This window comes from Equus przewalskii, chromosome 17 (assembly GCF_037783145.1).
Source record: "Equus przewalskii isolate Varuska chromosome 17, EquPr2, whole genome shotgun sequence".
Lineage (NCBI taxonomy): Eukaryota > Metazoa > Chordata > Mammalia > Perissodactyla > Equidae > Equus > Equus przewalskii.
The window spans coordinates 51139005-51151774 of NC_091847.1; the positions used below are offsets into that span (position 1 = coordinate 51139005).

The following is a 12770-nucleotide window of genomic DNA, read 5'->3' on the forward strand; positions in this document are numbered from 1 at the left end:
TGTGTATTTAAAGCTATATTGTACATAATAATGTTTCTTAAATGTATAAATTTTGGTGTTTTTCACATATAGTTTAGCGTGTTGGGCAAATAACAATTTTTTAAAGTTGTACTACTTTTAGTATTTTTTTCTTCTAAGATCAAATTCTGAATCTAAGCCAAATTGTTGTGTATCCCATTAATCTGAATCTGTAACCCTGTTAATTTCAACTTCTAGAAAGAAATGTTCATGGCAGCCATTGGGGCTTGTTACAGCAGCACGTAGAGTAGGAATAGAAAAGCAAGAAATTAATGAATAACTCCATCTCAAGGGGTCATCATGGCCTATATCAAACATGAGGAAGATTTGGGTTCGATTTGATGTTCTTCATTAGAATTTGGTCCTGCAAATAAAATGTAGTATCTTACCAGTAAATAGTCTACATTACAAAAAAGTGTGTATGAGATAGATACAAACTTTGTTGCCAAAGATTACAACCTATAGATTTTGGATTATTCTCAATGAGTAATGGAGGTCCACAGTCCCTATCAACAGTTACAAATTGCAAAAAACTCTGAAAACTGAAAGTTTTTAATGACTTAGTTGGCAGCAAAACTTGACATGATGTAAAGAGAGGCTATTTATAGTCTTTATCTTTTATTCATTCGTTTCACTGCAGAAATATGAATGTTTTGATTACAGTGGCATCATGTATATAGCATATTACTTTTCTAAAATGCCCCAAATTCTGCATTTCCAAGCATGTCTCGTACAGAGGACTTTGGATAAAGAATTATGAACCTCAACCAACAATCTCTGGGATCAAACCATCCTTATCCTTTCCTTAGATCCAAGAGTATAATAGACAAGGGTTCAGAATATTCTCACTTTCAAATATTGGGCTTCTCTTTTTTACTTTATTTTTTCAAGTAACTTCCTCTTGCCAATCTGAGATAATTTTCTGATGTCCTCCAAATGTGTGATTGAAGGTTGCTATCTGCTCATACCAAGATTCCTCCTTGCATGAGATGTTAGCCTGTCCTCCTTCTGATATTTACTTAAGGCAAGAGGTTTGTCTGGTAAACCACAGCCAGCCAATATAGGAGATGCTCTGAGAATTATTTTGATATCAAAGACTGAATTTGAGGATTGATATTTGAGGATGACCTTCTTGTGCTCTCTGGAAGAGGTCACAAGTTCAATCTTTTTCAGAGCAGGTCTTATTGGGAGTCTTTAATGAGGGTGAGACATAGCAATGGGTTCAGAGTTAAGAAACCCAAACTGTATATAATCTTGGGCAAATCGTTTCACCTCCCTGGTACACTGCTTTGCCTTAGCTGTTTAATAAGTCATTCAGACTAGATGATCTCATTGGGTTTTTTTGTTTGTTTTTGTTTTTGAAGTTCTAAAGTATCCAGACTCACAAATAAACTCTAAAGTAGTCAGATAACTTCTAAAACACCACATGAAAATAATTTTTATTAATTTATAGATGCTCTTCTTTATGAAATGGATGTATTTGTTTTTATGTGTTAAAAAATTGTAGAAATTGAGGTCCAGAAAGGACTCTAGTTCCATGGCCTTTAATTGGGTTTTGCATATCCACATAGGTGCTAAGACTAAGCTGGGCAAGTGGACCTAGGGCCAACATCCCCACTTCAACAAGAACAGTTCTGATTTCATCTGCTTTAAATATCGGTATTCTGCATAAGGTTTTCTTTGGAGGTAAAAGAGGAAAGTCTTCCAGGCTGGTCCAGTCACCTTCATTTTGCAAACAAAGATGCTCATGCCCATGGATATTGGGAATGTTGCCAAGTTGGAGGCAGGACCAGGACTCTTGGTTCCTGGTTCATTCATTTTCCCATCTTATTTACCTATACATGTTATTGAAAGTTGACTGGGTGTGTTCACTGTGTATTAAATTGAGAGTCACAAATAAATATCAAGGTAAATAGTCTAGATCAATGGTCCTCAACCAAACTTTTTGTAATGGAAGCGTTCTGAAGCTCTACTATACAATATGGTAGTCACTAGTCACATGTGGCTATTGAGCACTTGGAATGGCTAGTGCAACTGACGTATTGACTTTTAAATTTAATTTAAATTTGAATAGTCACATGTAGTTAGTAGCTACTGTTGTACAAAACAGATCTAGGTTTTTACCTTAATGAGTTGCCAGACTAGGAAGCAGAGTTTTCCAACAGGGCAGAGATTTATTCCACCAAGTTATATTTCAAAGGGCAGTTCCATGGCCTTATGAGCTAGATAAAAGTAAATAGAAAAGTTTCTCCATCGTTGAATGAAGGAAATTATAGTAGAAAATGGAATTATACTTTTATCCTCATTTTGAGTGACCTAACCTGAGGAGCATAGGTTCCTATCACTTAAGCGTTACATGGTAGTTCAGAATTTGAGAAAATAACAGCAGTCATTCTTTCATAATGGTGTATTCGAATTTATATTGTGATTTACCGCACAAATCCAAAGGCCTTAAGTAAATGGCATTTGTTCCATAAAATTTCCTGTGAAAGGAAGAAAAATACTCACAGTAGCTATTTTATTTGGATTTGCGCTAAATCTTACTTAGAGAATTGATTCTTTAACCTTTGTCTCAATAAACTATAGAAGTCAATCTTTTGCCTATTTTAGAGTCCATATTCTCCTGTAAGAAGAAACCACCCAAAACTATAATAAGATGTGTATGATTTTCCCTTTTAGGATGATTTTTGTCCTCGGGATTTCTGTTACAAATAGAAAAATCAATTAGCTGACTAATGTCATCCATATAAATATTTGACCAGAGACCCATGGTAATAGAGCTGGGTTGATTGCTGTCACTATGTAACATAGCGCAGTGGCTGTTTGCTTCTGGTTGATCCATAGTGGTCTCTTTGTAAACAAGCTAAAAGTAGAAAACAGGTTAAAATCTGAGATTTTCTTTTGTTTAGCTCTTGTACACAAAACTGTAAAACTGACTAAATACCTTGCTTCCTTGTAGTGTGGTTTCTTCAAGAGAAATAAGAAAGATCATTATGATGCCACATATCACAAGGCTGAGATCCATGCTCAGCCGTCTGATAAAGAGAGGCTTACTTCTGATGCATAGTATTGATCTACTTCTGTAATTGGTAATTGATCAATGTTTTTTAATTGCTAGCTGTGGGACCTGCTATGGTTGTGGTGGCTAACTTTAAGAGCAACAGCTTGCTGTGTGTGTGTCCCATTAACAGATGTTTCCAAATGTCCACACTGGCTTGCCTTGCTTGGATTTATTTTATTTTATTTATGTCACTTGAAAGCTTACAGTTTTTTTAAAAACGCACAGAGAATCTTTGGTTGCAGGTGAGTTATTTTGTGTTGTTGTCGTTCAACATCACCTACAGCAATGAAGAAATCTAAAATCTATGTACATATAAAAGGAGGCTTTAGACCTCCACAGTAGCCCAGTCTGCCGTGAGTTGTTAATCTAGTATGTAGTGTCCCACTCGGAATTTCAAAGATGCATAAGAAATCGTTCCAGATTTCTTGTCCATTTTGGAATTTTCCACAGATAGAAGCTTGTGTTGATTGCCTAATTAACCTGTTGCATGTTGGAAACATTGTGTTTCTCTTGATGAGAAGGCTCTCTCACTGTCATCTTTTTGATCTCCTTGCTTTAAAGTGATGGGGGAAGGCTTGGAATGCTTTTATTGTTGCTCAGAAATTGTTTTATGCTAGCTAAGCATGCAACTTCCTTTTCCTGCATATCTACTACAGGTCAAAGACCATTACAAACTATGACTATTGGCATGATGGACACTACAGCCAATTTCAGAAGATGGTTCTTTATCAAAGTGACCTTCGATATACAAAATTCTAGTGTAAAAATGCTCTGGATAGTTTTTATTTCAATATGTTGTGATGGAGTTTGACCTTGTTTCATGTTCCTAGAAATTTCATTCACATGTGGGTCTCAGTTGATTTTAAGTTCATGTTTTGCTTTTTCATATTTATAAATCCATGGAAACAGGAATTGGCAGTGATTCCTTTTTCCATTTCTGTGGGCATGAGGGGATAGAATTACTCCTAGAATCCCTTTCCGTGGCATCGTCACGATGAATCCCAACATTTCCATTCCAGTTTTACATATCACCCTTGATTTCCTTCTTTGATTACATGGGGCAGGAGCCACATTTTGTAATAGATAGGTATTGGCTTTTTTGCACAGAATGATAAAGGAGTCCATGTAGAAATGGCCTTAGAACAAAAAACTTCTTGGTCCATTTTTCCTATTGATTTAGTGATAACTGTGCACATAATTTTTAGAACATAACATCATCCAACTTAAATGTTCTCTTCCTGTTGATGTCACATAATAAACACATTAATCAACCATTCTAGTATCTTCCTCATCCTCCCATCTGCCTTTTTAAATGGAAAACACATGTTTTTTAAAAAAACATATATTTTATTCATTTAAAAAATTCAATCTGATTTTAAAATTTCCAGATATGTTCTCAGTAAAATCTCCTTTGGATCTGATTGAATGTTTTTTGAAAAATGAATAAAATATATATTCATTAATCATTTAAATGTAAATGTTGTCTTTTGCAAAAAAAAATTAAAGAGAAAAATTAGGGGGTGCTCGGAAATTCAATCTAGTGATGCTTTTCCTCAAGTTCTTTGAGGTACGTGATTGACTTTATTGCAGGACACAGTGACTACACGATTTATTAATGAAACAGCTTAATGTGGAAGCACAACAGCAAATCCAGGTAGTGTAAATTACCTCCTAGTTAATGAGAGATGTGTCCTGGACCCTCGGAGGAGAGAAGATTCTTAAAGTGAACCATTTCAACACTGGCATAGTCAAATAGTAATTTGTGAAATATTTGTGACCCAATTTCCATTTTGTTAGTGGGAGAGGGGCATGAGATAAGCTTTGGTTTATCGCCTTTAAAAAAAATTGTTCTTTAAATTAAAATGATGTTCTAATAATCTGAAAATTAGATCTTTTACATATAGTATTGTGATTATAAAAAAATGGAAGCACTGTTTCATAAACCCTTAAATTGTTAGTAGAGGTAGCTTACATTTGTTATAAAATGTAAAGACAAGATGGAAAACCGGATGTTTCTTCCAGTTTTACAGCTGTTCTTCTCTTCCATTTCTATCCACTGGCTGTTACATTCTTTTCTATCTGTTAGTTCCTTGTTAAAAGAAAACCATGCCTTTTTTCCTTCGTCCAAAGGTAGGCAGAGCTGAACAGAAAGCTTAGGCGTTCCCATTTAGTGCTCTTGCTTTTCTTGAGATAATTTAATTTGTTTCTTTTTCTCTTCCCCCTTCTCCAGTGTGGATTCTTTAAACGCTCTAGGTACGATGATAGCGTTCCCCGATACCATGCTGTAAGGATCCGGAAAGAAGAGCGAGAGATCAAAGATGAAAAATATAATGATAACTTTGAAAAAAAACAGTGGATCACAAGGTGGAATGAAAATGAAAGCTACTCCTAGGGGGGCCAAACAAGCTTCACTGTACCCAAACTGCTTTTTTTCCCAACTCAGAAAGTCAAATGGATTTAAAAGTCTGTTCAATACCTGCATATTGATTTCAGACAGACTACACACAGTACGAACCTACAGTTTTAACTGTGGACGTTGTTACGTACCTGAGGCTCCTGTTTTGCACAGCCAAATTTAAGACGGTTGGAATGGATTTTTCTTTAACTGCCTTAATTTAACTTTCTGGGTTGCCTTTGTTTTTGGTGTGGCTGACTTAAACATGTGCTGGGGACGGGCCTGCCCAGTTGTGCTTTTGCGACATCCTCCCGATAGTGTAGCTGGAAGAAGGCACCCACAGTGACCGCGCTAACAGAGTGACCGTCCTAACCTCGACGCTGCCCCTGCAAACGTTCTTCCTGTAGGACTGCAGGACCTGCAAGTCAACTGTCCCGCATCCCAAGACTCCACCATCGGGGTAGTTGTGTTTCAGTTTCAAGTGCTATCTTAAATTAAATGTGCAATAGAAGGTGATGTTGCCATCCTACCATCTTTTTCCATTTCCTAGATGTGTGAACACTTGCTCACACCAAATATATACAGGTCTCATTCTCCCTTTTCACTAAAACATCCAGGCGCAACAGACTTGAATGCTAGTTATACTTATTTGTATATGGTATTTATTTTTTCTTTTTTACAAACCATTTTGTTATTGACTAACAGGCCAAAGATTCTCCAGTTTACCCTTCAGGTTGGATTAAACAATCAGAATTAGAACATGGGAGGTCATTAGTGTGACCTAAATTGTTTACTGCAAAAGGAAAATAATAATTCCTTATAAATTGCTAGAGAGTTCTTATAATTTACAGATAGGTTTAAGTTATTGAAACATCTCCCTTCATGACAGCCCTTACCCACTTCCTCCAAACCCAAAAGCTTGGCTTAAGAAATAGGATTTAACCATAAGATGTTTAATTCTTATCAGACATTGGATATTTTGGAGTTTAGAGCCCTGTGTGATATTTCTGAATTTCATGCTATAACTTTCAAGAATCCTTGGAAATTATGGGTTGGTTGGTTCGTTGAACTTTAGTGCAGTTTAGTCACTGCTGCAAATACTGTATATTCAGGACTTGAAAGAAATGGTGAGTGCCTATGGTGGATCCAGACTGATCCAGTCAGTGTAAGACTACTGAATATCTGACCCCAAGAGTCAGGGAGAACATCCTGGCCTTTAAGTTTTTAAATGTTATTGGAATCATTTAATCAGTGAGATGATCTATTTTTTGCTTTGTTTCCTCCTCTATCTATATTTCCAAAATTACTTTGGGAATGCTCTAACAAGAACCTTAAGTTGTTTTTTAATTTTAAAAATGAAGGTGAGAGAGGAAGATATTATTCTATACTTTCAGTAGAGACTGAATAGCTATGAAAGCTGAATTTTTTTCCTAATTACTGTACTTCCAAATGTTAAGTTATATGGGGAGCAAAAGTAACCCGGTGCTAATTTGTTGGGATATAGTGTAAGCAGTGTCTCGGTCTTTTAGAAGAACAAAATACAGCTACATGTGCCATTGTCGCTTTTAATTTTTTTGCTTTTCAGAAATCTTATGCCCTTAAGATACTAAGGACATTATTCTAGTTGTACTTTGGAATTTTCATTCACAAAAATAGTTTTACAATGATATTTTGTTTACAAAAATTTCTCTAAAACAGGTCATAACAGTGTTTAAAATCTCAGTTTCTTGCTTAGGTAACTTAGAACCGAACGCACTGGCTTCATAGGTTGCTAAGAAGCTGATATTTTGAAAGTGTTTCTAGACCTTTGTTATAAAAACAAATGCCCTGAAGGTGGGGAGGGAGGGGTGGGTGGTTCAACAAGAAAGAAACGGGAAGGTAGTGGTGTTTAAATTTATAGTTGTTAAAAATGTCATCTCAAGTCAAGTCACTGGTCTGTTTGCATTTGAGACATTTTTATACTAACTAGCATTGTAAAATTGTTTCATGATTAGAAAATACCTGTGGATATTTGTATAAAAGTGTGAAATAAATTTTTTTATGAAAGTGTTCCTTGCTTAGTAACACAGCATTGTATATGTGAAACAAACTCTAAAATTATAAATGAGAACCTGAATTGCCTTTCTTTTTATTTCATCAAGCCAAACTAAAGTTTTTGATGTTTTTATTTATTCTTACTGCTCCATATAATCTCAGATCAGCCAAAGATACCAGTACCCAAGAAGATGCAATGTCAATGTGATTGAGGCTTTTTTTTTCTCCTCCTTTTGGCTCTACTGCTCAGTTGATACTCAAAAGAAAATGATCTTAAAGATGGTTTATTCAAGATACCTACAAATTGGGAGATATCTGTTTGCATTGATTCATCTGCCTCAAAGGATTATGCTTGTGAAGGGCAGGGTATTATTTAGCAATGATACCATAGCATGAAGAATAAAAGTCCTTATGGCTAAATTGCTTTCCTCTTAGAACACGTTTTGGTTGTGAGAGCAGTCCAGCTGTGACGTGTGTCATTATATTGATCACCAAGGACTGATTTGGCAGAACTGACTGGTCAGAAAAGACTTCCTGCACCAAAGGATTTCCTTTAGATTTAAGCAATTCTATGAAACTTCTCTAGCTGGATTATCACAATTTAATAAATAAAGATAAGGCATGTATATAGTGCCCAGACAATATAGCATGCCCTGGCCTGAATAAATTTCCAGTCTAAAATGTGTTATCTGTCCAGTGTATTAGGTAATAGTTTTCCACTGTACTTGGTATATTGTCTTAGCCTTTTTAGTGCTTTGAAGATCAAACAGGTGTTACCACCCAAAGAAATGTGTGATTGGCACTTTAATGATGGGCCGGTAGCTGTGAACCCTTCTTAGCCACAGTCTCAAGGATATACCCAGATTTAAAAGCTGCAATAATGTGTAATCACCAGAAGCATTAAGAATGTCAGTAGCTGTTCTTGGCTAGGGCTGTGGCATAATGACCTGGGGTGGAGGTGCTTTATATGATTCCTGCGATTCCACCCCTTTCTCTCCCTCTGAAAACAATCATACAGGAATGCCTAGGAGTGACAGGCATTACTATAGGGATATCCTTGGGCCCATTTGCAAACATTGACACTTTATTGTTGGTTGCAGAATACTTGCCACAGCCTCCCAATGGATTGTGCACAGTCAAGGCTTATGTCATGCCCTTCTGGTTGAGAATATTCTAGAATGTGAGGTAGGTGTAGGTAGGAAATGCTTTAAATTGTCCAGATCAGGGAGGTAAGGTTCAGGCTGAGCCTTCTACCCTAAATGAAAACATCTTAATGAAAAACTGATCTCTAGTACACTAACCCATAAAAGGACAATGTGAGAAGACAGACTGGGATTGATAATTGTTTTGTTTTAAAGTTGAGAAAGAGGGAAATGTTGTAGTTGACTGGGTTCCACATAAGTCCATCCTCAGGGCTGAGAAAACAGGAATGTGGAAGAGTTGTTTGATCAGCTTGGGTAGCATAAAGTAAATGATTAAAAAGGCAGTTCCCTGGGACCAGAGGATAGGGTCCAACCACTATCACGGTCCAACCCCTTGCAGGAGGAGAGGGCAAGGTTCAAAGAGATGAAGAAAATGAACTTCAGAATGATTTCATGAGAGTGGCTAGCACAGAGAAGCTAGTAGGCCTCTGTTCTTCTAGTAGTTCCTGATTATGATCAAATGGCAAGTGTTTTTTTCTCTCTTGTACCTTAAAAACCAGGTTTTGACTGTGAAAGGCATCTGATCCAGCTGTTAGAATGTGGGAGTGCTGTGTCCTAGTGGCTGAGGCCATGACTCCCACAGACCGGTGTAGGAGGAAAGTTATAAAGGGATTCAAGGTTAAGTCCTCTCACTAAGGGTAAGTGAGCTGTAAAATGCAAAGCAGAGTAAGAAAACTGGTCTAGCACAGTGCAAGGGTGGACCAGGCGCCACAAAGGGCAAAACTAACCAGGTAATGGTTGATGATTACACTGAAAGTGAAGGAATTGGGTGCAGTTTTTGCAGCAGTCAGCAAAGCTTAAGTGCCTCAATCTTCTCTTGGCCCTTACCACCCTAGGGCCATCTCTCAGTCAGGCTGCTGGTGCCAGTATCATGGAAGTGGGCAGAGACAGACCCATATTAGCAAAGGTCAGATAAAATTTCTCACACACTGTTCATCCTTCTAGAACATCCACAAAGAAAACCTCAAGAAATGACAGGGAGAGAGTGTGCTGCTTTCATTATCTCAAAGTGTGACAGGTAAGTATTCAGTTCACCAATAACGAGCAGATAGGTTTAAGTGTGTTCTGTTAAGATCCTGTTGCGAAATGGAGACAGTTAGACATGGTTTAGTCATTTTTTTTCCAATTGGAAGTAGAGTTTCTAGGGATGTTACTAGTCTCTGGGGATACATATACAAATAAGACACTGGCTCTGACCTTCTATAGGAAGCTTATCATTTAAAACAACTGATCATACTGACAAACATAGTATTTAAGTAGCAGAATTAAAAATCTTGCATGATCAGTGGTTGACATATAAAGTCAGCACCTAATCCTATGTGGGTGGAACTTGCCTCCAGAACCAACCCCATTCTCAGAAAATTTGGAGTAGTCATTCTCAACCTGGGCTGCACATTTGAACTCTTAAGGAACATTAAAAAAAAAGACAATCCCAATTCCCAGACTGCCTCTCAGAATCTATGAAGATGGGACCCAGGCATCAGTGCTGTTTAAGGCTCCCCAGGTGACTCTTAAAGTGCAGCCAAGGTTGAGAACTGCTTTAGAAGTTGTTGGATGACCTGAATATTTATGGAAAAAGCTCTGTCTTCTGTGTAGAAATGCCTCATTTCCGTTTGTGGTGCTTCCACTGCACCAGTAATAAGAGCTGAGAGGCTAGAGGCATATTTGCCATAGAGCAAGGCAAGTGAGCAGGCTGTGTAAGAGCAAGGCTCGAGTCAGACTGCCAGGGTGTGCATTAGCTTCACCTCTTAGAATATAACCCTAGTGAGTGACTGACTTGTCTGTGCCCCAGTTTCTTCATCTGTAAAATAGGATTGATAATAGTACCCATCTCACAGGTTCTTGTAAGGAGTGAATGAGATGAGCTGGAAGTGCTCATTAAATGTGAGCTATTTTTATAAGTACACTTGTTTGTTATGTAGGATCAGAAAACGTTAAAATAGGAAGGAAGCATGGAAATCTAGTTCTACTTCCTCATTTCACAGATGGGGAAACAGTTTATTTTGATTGTCTCTGACCTTTTTTCTCCTCACTCTTCAGTGTCTCATACCCCATGATTTACAGTGGGTTTTATAGCTACAATCTACAAGTCTGAGTACCCTTAACTAAAGATACTGTGAACCTAACTCTTAAATTTAAACTGCTTAACAACATCGGTCATTTTGTACAAGAAGATTGGCCCTATTTCTGTCTTAAACCTTAAAACAATGGCCATAATGCAGGTTTGGGTTGGGGTTGGAGCGTGTGCACAAAGTCTGTGTAGGCATCTTGAAAATGCTGTGTACTGATTCTTCTTGATTTTCCCCCCCCACCCCGCCCCGAATTGGAAAAGTGTAAAAGAGCAGACTCTTTATGAACCCTTTCTCAGCTCTTTACACGCACTATCAGTTCTTTGGTTTCCTTTAGTGGGAAAGTCCAGTGCAGTTTTGTGGCTTATCCCCTTTACTGCTGTGCAGAGGGGGAAATGCTCACACAGCCCATCTCGTGCTTGAGTTACATCATGCATATTAGGCCAGAGTTTGTCTTTGGAAGAGCAGTTTGAAAACTCCCATTTCTCCCTGCCACTTATCACAATACGTTGACTGAAAGACCTGTTAAAGGCCAAAAAAAAAAAAGGGAGGGTATCTGTTTGATTCCAACGTGTCCTCAAATTGCTGATGGAACTGACGTTCTAGGGTGCTTACCTCCCTGAGATAGCCACCCCTGGTTAGGAAGTCCTAATCAACAAAGTGGGTCAGAGCGGTCCTCCTCACACTTTAACATGCCTAAGAATGACCTGGAAGCTTGTGAAGATGCAGGTTCTGATTCAGGCAGTCTGAGAAAGAGCCTGAGAGTCAACATTTCTAACATTTCTAGCAGCCATGCTGCTGGTTCATGGATTACACTTTGGGTAGCAAGGATCTTTGGCAGCAGTCTTCAAGTTGCTTCTCTGCCACTTCCAACCTGAGTGACCTCGGGCAAATTTACTAACCCTTAATGGCTTAACCTCATTTGTAAAAATGGAATATGGAATAGCCAGAATGATAATCTAGACCTCTAGGAAACAGACACCATCCTACTCACCTCTATACAACTTCCAACCTCCTAACATCCTCAAGTGTGTGGATAAAGAGCAATTGAGGCACATTTTAGTCTTAGTTATATCTGAGTATATAGCTTTCACTGTCTTGACAGGATAGATGACAATAGTCTTAGGGTTACTCTTGTGAGCCATGCCTTCAAGACACCTGCCCTGCTAGAAGCAAAATCCCATTACAGTGAATACTGTTACAGCTGAAAGGGGGACAGCATGCCAGCTCTAGTAGCTGACCCACAGAAGCAGTGATTTGTTGGTCTAGTTATAGTGACTTCTCTAAATCAGTCACAAAACAAAAAGATTGAAATAAGGTTCAGGGTGACTAAGAGTTAAGCTTTTGCAATTTGACATTTCCTTTCTCAAGCAGCAACTATTCTTCAGTTCTCCTTTGCCTGTTCCCAACTACTCCTGCCAGAAAACAAACAAAAACAAATAAATAAAATGTCTAAGCCATTGTGGTAGATAACTGGTTGGGCTTGCTCAACCTCTGTTCTCCCCTTCCTCTAGCTGGAAGGCTGGAAAGCTAACAATACTTTTCCAGACTCCCTTGCCGCTAGGGTTTTACACGTCAGTTAGATTCTATGAATTACATACCTTCATTTGAGATCTGAAAGGTGGACTCACAGTGGGTGTTTCTCCTAGCAACCAAGGTTGTGGAGACCTAAGCTTCAGTGTTGAGTGTCTTCTAGATTTCTGAGTATCAGAGAAGGTTAACTGGTGGTGGCCTCTTGATTCCTTTTCTTGACCTTGGATTGTAGCTAGAAGTATTTGTCTTCACCTCAATTTCCAGTGACTGGCCCAGAGCTCCTGGGCAGGTCATTATTCTAGAAATTATTCTCAGAGGCCCAACCTAGAGCCCACTTAGTCTATTTTGTGTTCTTGTAATCTGAATTAAATCCTTGCATGCCAATAATCTGGAGTGGTTTCTATTTTATGAACTGAATCCTGATTGACATGGCCACTCACCCACAGAAAATGCTAAAA

The 12770-nt window shown here is 38.1% G+C and overlaps 1 protein-coding gene across 2 annotated transcripts in view; it reads left to right on the top strand.

Moving 5' to 3' along the window:
* Window positions 1–7590, top strand: part of ITGA6 (integrin subunit alpha 6) — a 76945-nt gene extending 69355 nt beyond the window's left edge. The window contains exons 25-26 of one of the 2 annotated variants that reach the window (XM_070581556.1): window positions 2978–3107; window positions 5310–7590. In XM_070581556.1, the coding sequence (XP_070437657.1) occupies window positions 2978–3085 (108 nt within the window). In that variant the 3' untranslated portion in view covers window positions 3086–3107; window positions 5310–7590. The remainder of the gene's footprint in view (window positions 1–2977; window positions 3108–5309) is intronic. The other variant, XM_070581555.1, reaches the window with a different exon arrangement.
* Window positions 7591–12770: the final 5180 nt, after the last annotated feature.